The sequence below is a fragment of the Octodon degus genome, unplaced genomic scaffold (assembly GCF_000260255.1).
Source record: "Octodon degus isolate 3935 unplaced genomic scaffold, OctDeg1.0 scaffold00215, whole genome shotgun sequence".
Taxonomy (NCBI): Eukaryota; Metazoa; Chordata; class Mammalia; order Rodentia; family Octodontidae; genus Octodon; species Octodon degus.
Genome location: NW_004524791.1, coordinates 2,252,568 through 2,261,871, shown reverse-complemented (window position 1 = coordinate 2,261,871; position 9,304 = coordinate 2,252,568). Strand labels below are relative to the sequence as shown.

At 59.1% G+C, this 9,304-nt stretch overlaps 1 protein-coding gene across 1 annotated transcript in view; it reads left to right on the top strand.

Annotated features, from left to right (window-relative positions):
- Positions 1-9,304, top strand: part of Spire2 (spire type actin nucleation factor 2) — a gene marked incomplete at its 5' end in the record, with an annotated part of 28,769 nt that overhangs the window by 15,683 nt on the left and 3,782 nt on the right. The window contains 10 exons of the mRNA XM_023705206.1: positions 1,849-1,929; positions 2,025-2,189; positions 2,780-2,866; positions 3,164-3,287; positions 3,753-3,922; positions 4,605-4,794; positions 5,621-5,736; positions 6,616-6,681; positions 7,038-7,172; positions 7,248-7,315. Of these exons, the coding sequence (XP_023560974.1) occupies positions 1,849-1,929; positions 2,025-2,189; positions 2,780-2,866; positions 3,164-3,287; positions 3,753-3,922; positions 4,605-4,794; positions 5,621-5,736; positions 6,616-6,681; positions 7,038-7,172; positions 7,248-7,315 (1,202 nt within the window). The remainder of the gene's footprint in view (positions 1-1,848; positions 1,930-2,024; positions 2,190-2,779; positions 2,867-3,163; positions 3,288-3,752; positions 3,923-4,604; positions 4,795-5,620; positions 5,737-6,615; positions 6,682-7,037; positions 7,173-7,247; positions 7,316-9,304) is intronic.

Genomic DNA, 9,304 nt, shown 5'->3' with positions numbered 1-9,304 from the left:
CTGGTCGGCTCCACATTGGCCTCCAGCAGCGCTGGTCGGCTCCACATTGACCTCCAGCAGCGCTGGTCCGGGTTGCCTTGAGTATCTGGGAATAGAACCACCGCTCCCAGAGACTGACTGCCTCCTTTAAGCAGGCACTTAAACAACTGGGCTAATGGGCGGGCCCCCAAGCCTGTCCTAAAAATACGAGGCTAGCAACACTTGTGCACTCCAACCACAGATGCTTGGAAGCACACGGGCCAGGCCCTCTGAGGACAGCACAGAAGCCCTGGCCATGAGGCACCTAGCACCGCGTGGGCCCAGGGAAGCTCGTGCCCAGACCACACAGGCCCAGACACGTAAAAGCTTAGCATCACTTAGGCTCAGCGCCACAGTGGCCTTGACCCAGGCCCTGCTCGCACAGACCCTGAAGCCCACAGCCCAGCCCCCACAGGCCAGGGACTGAGCAGGCCCAGACCAAACAGCTGCGGAGTCACACAGCCCCTGCCCTGCAGAAGCCAGAAGGTGCAGGGCCATAGAGACTTAAAGCCAGATGGCTAAGCCCACACGGGCCCTGACCGCCACTGTCCCGGATCCTGGCAGGTGGAGGAGTCACACAGACACACCCAGGACAACACAGGGCTTGCCCCACCTGCCCTGAGTCACCAGGCCCAGGGACACCCAGGCCCAGGGCTACAGAGGCTCCAGTCACACAGAGCTCATTGTTCCCCAGACAGTGGGGCTCTCACTTGAGTGGGGTGCATCCTTACCCAGACAACAGGGTTCTTATTGAGAGGGGTTCTCAGCTGCTCTGCAAACAGATTCTGATGTTCAGGGAGTTGGCATGAAAACAGAGAAGGGGGCTGGTGAGATGGCTCAGTGGTCTAAAGCACCTACTTAGAACAAGCTTAGCAAAACACAGGGAACGCGGTTCAATCTCCCAGCACCACATGCCAGCCAGCCCCGCCCCCTGGTGGGCTGAGCTGGCCACACACAGAAAGAAAGAAAGAAAGAAAGAAAGAAAGAAAGAAAGAAAGAAAGAAAAAAGAAAACAGAGAAGGATCCCTTGGGGGCAGTGTGCTCACCCAGCAGGCATTTTGAATGAAGTGGCCTGTTGGGCTAGATGTGGACTCAGGCAGGCTGGAAGCGTGGCGTGCCCATTGCCACGGGAGCCGACTTGTGCCCACAGGGACTCTCACCAGGATCCCACGTCTTCGCTGCTCTGGTTGCCAAGGTCACCAGGGCAGTTTGCCAGTGAATGGCAAAACCCAGAGGTTCAATTTGGGTGAATGCCAGGGAACCTGGCTTTGTCTTGGTGGGGATGGCTGTGTGCCAAAGGGCAGATGCCCTCTGAGCTAGGTGGGTTAGGGGAGTAGGGGCTTTGGCACCTGAGGCGGTGTGTCCTGTGCCATCCTTGACGTTTCTACATCTACCCTGCAGACCCGTCCATGTGACTGCCACGCCCACCGCTGGCCCAGACCTCCACAGACAGATGTGGGCTGAGGCTGGGTCCTTTGTGCCTGGCTGGGATCCTGCGGGTGATGCAGGGGGCGAGTGAGGAGGGTGGGCAAGCCTGTGAGGGCTGAGATCTGCAGGAAATTGCTGCCCTCTGCACAGGGTGCCCATACCTGTGTGAGCCATGGGGACGCAGTGCCTCCTGGTGGACGTGGGCCACGGCCCTTCGCAGGTCCCTTCTCTGCCCAGGACTAGCCCCCAGAGAATGGTGGCCTGGTAACCCGTGTGGCTCCGAAGCAGATACTGTGCTTTCCTGGGGATTCTTCCTGAGCCACAGGGCTGGGGCCAAGACACCTGCATGTCCTATCCTGGCTGCCCTCCTGTTTCCTGGACTAACCAGCTGTGTGGTTCCAGATGTTGAAGAGGCTGGGAGAGGATGAGCCACAGACAGAGAAGCCACTGGCTGAGCTTGACAACCTTGGACACACAGACTGGGTAAGAGGTGGCCCTCTGCGACCCCCTCCCACCCGGGGTGAGCACCAGGCCGCTGTGGTGCCTGTGGGCTGACAGCCACTCCTCCTCGGGGCCAGGCCCGGTTGTGGGTGCAGCTCATGCGGGAGCTTCGCCACGGGGTGAAGCTCAAGAAGGTGCAGGAGCAGGAGTTCAACCCCCTGCCCACCGAGTTCCAGCTCACACCCTTTGAGATGCTGATGCAGGACATCCGGGCCAGGAATTACAAGCTGCGCAAGGTCATGGTGAGCCAGCCCGACCCCTGACCTTCTGAGGCTGGCGGGGGCCATGGGGTAGGGACAGGCAGGTGTGGCCCTGTGCCTGCCTCTGTGTTCCACAGGGTAGGAGGTTGTGGAAGGCCGAGTAGCCCGGAGAGGCGGCCATTCAAGGCAAGACTGCAGCATCTTACTGGCCTCCCCCACACTGGCTTTGCTTTTAGCATTTTATGTCTGTTTTTCTTCCTGAGACAGGGTCTTGCTATGTGGTTCTGCTGGCCTGGAATCCACTATGTAGTCCAAACTGGCCTGAAACTTACGCTCCTCCTCCCTCAGCCTGAGTGCTGGGACGACAGAAATGTGCCATTACACCCACCTCCTTAGCATTTTAGTAGGCCAGTCCCCTTTGCTGTTATGTCAGCTCCATGAGGTGGGGCCCCGACCCGTACTTCCAGAAGAATCTGAGGTACCAGAGGGTTGGGTGACTCGCTCAAGGACGCTCCGCCATGTACCTGCCATGCATCTGCCCTGTAGCTGTGAGAGGGAGGATAGGTCTGAAGACCAGGCCCTTGGAGCCCTTGGTGCTCAGCCCAGCTGCCTGCACTCTGGTCGACCTGCAGGTGGATGGGGACATCCCTCCCAGGGTGAAGAAGGACGCACACGAGCTCATCCTGGACTTCATTCGCTCCCGGCCTCCCCTGAAGCAGGTACTGGCTCTGCATATCCACCTCCAGGGCACCTGGAGCCTGGTGCTGTCCTCTGCTTCTACAGGCAGCTGCCTGGCTTTCTGGCTAGAAGACTGGCCCTGGCCCTGGCCCTGCCTGGCCTGGCACAATGTGGCCAGGGTCCTCTTTGGGAAGAGCAGTGCTGGCAAAAGTGCCCGCCAAGCCGCAGAGCAGCACCCCCTCCCAGCCAGCAGGGGTGGCGCTGAGCACTTTGGACTCCAGGTGGGCCCCCACTGCAGCCCTCGCTCCCCTGCCCCCTGGCACATCACTTCCTTGCAGGTCTCTAAGCGCCAGCTTCGCCCACTGCCGCAGAAGCAAAGGACCCTACATGAGAGGATTCTGGAGGAGATCAAGCAGGAGCGCAGGCTGCGGCCCGTGGGGGCCCAGTGTTTGGGCACTCGGGGTAAGTGAGGGGAGGGCATGGGGTGGGAGGACACCCCTGCTTCCCCAGCCAGGTCACAGACCAGGGTGATGTGAGCCCCATGAGCTTCTGGCACTGCAGTTTTGCAGGGTAGACCAGGACCCCTGTGAAGTTTTAGTGCGAGGCAGGTGAGGAGGAGGGACCTTGTATTCTGAGGTACAAGGGCCTCAGTTTGCCATTCTGCGTCTTGCACAGCGGAATGACATCTATGTGGGAAAGAAAAGTAAATCAGTGTTCTTAGGTAGGGAGAACCAGACATTCATTCAGATGTGGAAGACCTGATCTTCTGTACATAGTAGAGGAAAACTCCAGTCCCACGCCTGCTGTGCCTCGGGAGGCGAGGTAGTTTCCACCATCAGCTGGAGTTGGGTAGCTGGCTGGCCTCTGTTTCCCCTTCCGACAGGATGCTGCATGTGGAGCGCCTCCTCACTCTCCTGTCTACCGCAGGCTTTGGCTCCCTTCCCTGCATCCTCAACGCCTGCTCTGGGGACGTCAAGTCCACTTCCTGCATCAGTCTGTCTGTCACCGATGTCGGGAGTGGCACTCAGCGCCCACGGCCCCGGGTCCTGCTCAAGGCACCCACACTGGCTGAGATGGAGGAGATGACTACCTCTGAGGTCAGAGCCATGAAGACCATGGGGGCCCAGCAGGGGTGGGGTGAGGACTAAAGCCAGGGGCCAGGCCAGCTGGGAGGGGCAGGTGGAACAGCCCCTGCCCCCACTCAGCAGGCCAAAGTGACCAAGGGGTCCTGGGCCGGCAGCCTGGGGCCAGCTCGTCTCACAAGTGTGCCAAAGAAGGTTTGCGTGGCCAGGATCCTGCAGCAAAGCAGCCCCTGGCCGGAGAGCAAGGTATCGCGGCAGGGACCCTCAGCCACCATGGCCGCTGAGTGCTCCTGTGCTCTCCTCTCGGTGGCAGCTAGCTTTCAGACTCCTCCTGCACCAGCCTGTCCTCTCCAGGTCCTTCTGGAAGGGTGGCCCGGGTATTGAGGCACTTGCCGCAGCCAGACATGGTGATGCACACTATAATCCAACATTTTGCTAGGCTGTGGCAAGAGGATTACAAGTTCAAGCTTAGCCTGACCAATTTAGCAAAGACCTCACACCTCATCTCAAGGTAAAAGTGTAAGAGAATGGCTGGTGATGTAGCTCAGTGGGAAGGCCCTGGGTTCAATCTCCACTACCACCGAAAACAAAAAAAGAAGGGTGTAGCCAACAGCAGAACCCTGAGTCCAGCACTCAGTCCAGGTGGCCGGAGCTGGGGGCAGCACGGCCAGGTGAGCTGTGTCTGGCTTGTCTGCAGGAAGAGGAGTCTCCGTGTGGGGAGGCGACACTGAAGCGCGATCGCTCCTTCTCAGAGCACGACCTGGCCCAGCTGCGGAGTGAGGCGGCCTCCAGCCTGCAGCCAGCTGCTCCGCCCCGGGAAGGGACAGCACCGCCCCGGCCACGGGCAGGCAGTGTGCACACCTGGAGGCCCAGCGCCTGGGACCAGGGCAAGTGCGCCTTGCACCCCCGACGCCCTCCCCTCAGATTCTACCAGGGTGCTGTGTCCTCTGCAGGGAAATGGGTCCCAGTGTGCAGCCATACCTGGGGATGGAAGAGGAGGGCTTCCCGCCGGAGAACCTTTTCACTAAATAAGCACCCATGTCCATTGTGAGCCATTCTCTGAGGAACGTGCAGCCCCTGCTCCCATCACTTAGGGACCACTACTGTTGCCCGCACACACAGCAGACAGAGGCCAGGTGCCAGGCGCTGCTGGGCCTCGCCCCTGTGTGGCTGCTAGGGTCTCTTGTGGGGAGGGCTCCACACCAGAGCCCGCCCAGCACCAGCGGCTATTGTATTGCTCTTTCCCACCAGGGAGCCGAGGGCCACACAGTATCTGCAGCTGTGCAGGGAGTGCCCCTAGACTGCACGGAGGGCTGCACCTGCCCACGGGGCATCCAGGCCTCTGTGTGCCTGTGAGCCGCCTTCAGCCACTTCCCTCCCAGGGCCATGGTCCAGACCAGGCCAACTCTGGATCTCACTGATGCCCCGGGTACCCCCATCGGCAGCCTCCCAGAGCCTCAAGGCCGGGGGTGGAAGCCCCTCCTCCCCCTGCCCCGCAGCATCCTGGGGAGGAAGGCGCTCCTGCGAGGCATCCTGTGTGTGCTCGCGTCTGGCTTTACTTCAGGCCTCCAGTGTGGGCTCGAAACAGTAGGTGAACTGCACAGGCTCCATCAGGGACACTTTCCACCCTGAAGCATGCACTGCTATTGTGCCTGGGCACTGCCCTGCTCTCAGCCTCCTGCAGGGCTCCTCAGGCCTGTGCTCTTCCTCCAGGCTCCTGTCCTGTGGGTGTCCAGCCCCGGTCTAATCCCAGTGTCCCCGCGCTCAGCAGCCCGAGCTCTGCAGATGGACCTGAAGCCCCCGCACCAGACCCCAGGCACCTCTGGCTGGTGAGTGAAGGCGGGGGCCTGCCCAGCACCCTTTGTTCCTCCTGCAGGCCCAGCGCCTGAGGACTTTGCAAGGGCCACGGGCTGAAGTTCCAGGGGACTCCAGGGCAGCGTGGGAAGGAGGAGCATGTGGTGCAGACTTGACTCGGGTCAAGATTCTTCCCTGTGACTGAGAGCCAGCACGGGCTGCCTCCTGAGGCTCCGCAGGGCCTGCATTCTCAGCCCATGACTCTCACGAAGCAGGTGACAGGAGCACCCATGGGCGTGCCAGTGTCAGCAGTGGTTGACAGCACCGCTCGCTGCCCTGAAAGGCCCAGGGAGGGCCTGACAGATGCTTTGCGGCACGCAGGTGCTGTGCATTGAGCCGGTGCTCCTCTCGGCCAGGGGCTGATGCGGGACCCTTTCGGCCTTGGATCAGTTATTTGCTCCTGCGTTAAAGCCACAGTTTGACATGTTAAAGTAACGAGCGAGCGCTTAGTGTCTCACACGGCCCCTGAGAGGTAGGAGCGCTTCTGGCTGCGAGGATGCATGGGGTCCTAGTGGCTGCAGCAGAGGCTCAGCCCTGTCACGCGGCTCTGTGGGGTCTGCTCGAGTGACCCCTCAACTTGGCAGCTGGGGTCATCCAGATTACTAGTGGGACCAAGGCCCAAGCGGACATGTGTCCTTGCTCATTCTGTGTCCAAGTCCAGCCCACCCTCAGGGCGAGGAGGAAGGGAGCATCTACAGCTGAGAAACTGGTGACAGGTTTTTAAATCTGCAAGTCTTCTAAGAGACTTTTCAGCTTGGATGTCTTAGCAGTGCTTTCGGAGAAGCCTTGTCCTGCCGAGGCACCTGCTTACCAGCCAGGAGTATGGAAAGGGTTTGTTGTATTGCCTCTGTAAGCTCAGAGACAAAAGACAAGTGAGGCTTAGGAAGATCCACCCTCAAGCTCTGTGCCGGTCCTGGGAGGTAAAGCTAAGATCACTCAACAGGAAACCAGGAGGCTCTGGGAGCTCTGGGACTGAGGCGTCCCACGCGGGTCAGGTTTGCAGTGAGGGTGAGGCCTCCAAGGGGTGCAGATGAGGTGGGCCCTGGTCGGCTCTGACCAGCCATGGAGTGTGCTGCAGGTGGGGACACAAGGGGAGCTCAGGGGTGTGGCCTGCGGGGTGGGCAGCTTGGGGCTGCGAGGGCGGGGAGCCCTCCTCAGAGAGTGGCCAGGCGATGCCTGTGTTCCAGGGATTTGCCGGGTGTCTGTCCGGCTGGCATCTTTAGGGAATGAGGGGGGCTGGCAGGGCAACCCTGCCCACAGAGCTGCTGCTCCCCAGGAGTTCAGCCACCCCGTAGAGAGCCTGGCCCTGACGGTGGAGGAGGTGGTAGACGTGCGCCGCGTGCTGGTGAAGGCTGAGATGGAGAAGTTCGTCCAGGACAAGGAGCTCTTCAGCAGCCTGAAGCGGGGAAAGGTGAGGCGCCTGCACAGGGGAGGGCTGGGAGCGCTGCTGGGGCGAGCTGCCCTTGAGCCAGGCCTTCTCTTCTAGGTTTGCTGCTGCTGCCGGACCCGGTTCTCACTGTTCTCCTGGCCGCCCACATGTCTCTTTTGCAAGAGGTGAGCCTCAAGTGGGCACAAGTGAGCAGGGGCAGGCAGGGCAGGGAGATGCACGAGACCCCTGCAACTGTGAGCATGGTTATTCCACACCGCGGCTGCACGTGTTGAGTCTGTCAGTGCAGTGGGAGAATGCAAGTATTTTTCAGTCCAGAGGTCTCTTTTTTTCTACCTATTATGTTGTGAATTTAGAAAGCCCAGCATCAGGCTCCTTTTCTTTTTCTTTCAGGATGGGGTCTCAGTAAGCACTAAGTTGCCCAGGGCGGCCTTGAACTTGTGATCTTCCCACCTCAGCCTCCCAAGTAGCTGGGATTAAAGCACATGACCTTGAAGCCTCCTTTCAGTCAGTTTTCTCAGGAACCTGGGTTGTAGCTGAGTGACAGCACTTGGCTAACAAGCACGAGGCCCTGGGTGTGGTCCACAGCACCACAGAAACAACACACACACACACACACACACACACCACGCAGTGGCCTCATAAAGCGTGGTTCTCTGGGTGGAGCAGGCTGGGCTTCAGCTGAGTCCAGGACTTTTCCTTTGGCCTCCTTTCTCTGATCACTGTTCTGCACAGCATCTGGACTCCTGAGCTTGGTACTCAGCACATACTTGCATCCTCTTGGGGAATCTCGTTCTTGGCTTGTATGCTGACAGCAGTGGCGACAGTGCTGGGTGACACTGTTGATGCTGCCAGCTTTGCCAGGGTGACACGTGCAGGGCGTTCCTTCTTCTCATCCCCTGATTTCTCCAGTGTCTCCTTTCCCAGAGATCTGCACATTTGGCAGTGTTTCCCCAGATGTACGCTTTCTGGGAGGGCAGGCCTCACAGCCTCTCCACTTCCCTTGTGTGGTAGCCATTCTGGCAGATTCCTAGAAGGTGGTAGTGCCAGCCAAAATGAACGTTTAGAGCTGGAGTTGTAAGTGTTATTTAAATAGCTAAGGAACTCCCACTTTCAGCCAAGACAGAGCAACAGGAGCCTGCAGCTAAAACAGCCAAACACCCAGGACCCAAAGATACGAAACAATGGTTTTCAGCACTGGTGTCAGCAGCCCCAGGAAGCAGACCAGGCGCCTGTGCCGGCCGGGAGAGTGTCCGGGATGTGTGCAGAAGAGGCCAGGCTATGCAGGCCCTCTGGGGAAGTTCCCGGGGAGACTGAGGCACAGAGAACCTCAGAGAGTGGCTCAGAGGAGCCTGCTGACCACTCTGCAGCGTGATGAGAGGAAGTTAGTGGTTCCGAAGCTGCCACCCGTAGCCACACTGGCTCACTGCCTGGCTCAGTGCTTTTTTCCTTTTTTTCTCTTTTGTTTTCTGAGACAGGCTCTCTTATGCAGTTTAGACTGGCTTTAAGTTTGCTATGTGGGGGCTGGCCTGATAGCTCAATGGACTACAACGCCTGCTTAGGCAGAGCACAGCAGCCAGGGTTTGATCCCTGGTGTGCTGTGCCAGTCCCGGCACGCTGAGATGGCGATTGAGACTGGGCGTGGTGACACGTACCTGTAATCCCAGCACTGGGGAGGCTGTAAACAGAACCACTATGAGTCTGATCTATGTAGTGAGACCCTGTAGACCCTGTACACCCTGCCCTAAATACAGAAAGAAAGAAAAAGGTTTGCTATGTGGCCAGGTTGGCCTCAAACTCAGTGACCCTCCCGTATCAGCTGGGGTTACAGGACTACAGGTGTTCCCGCCTGTTCTGTAATAAAATGTCATTGAGCACAGCCCCACCCACTCATTTGTTACTCCTTGAGCACCACCAAAAATGCTTACTCTTACATCACAGAGTTTCCCAACCCCACCAAAAGGCTCACAGAAAGTTGCAGCCACAAGTGTCACAGTTCACAGGGCACCAGTAGAACACACAGGAAGGTCTGCCTCCCTAGAGGCATCAGCCCAACTTCATGCTGAGCAGCAGTCCAGGGGAGGCCTGTGGTTCACGCTGAGCAGCAGTCCAGGGGAGGCCTGTGGTTCACGCTGAGCAGCAGTCCAGGGGAGGCC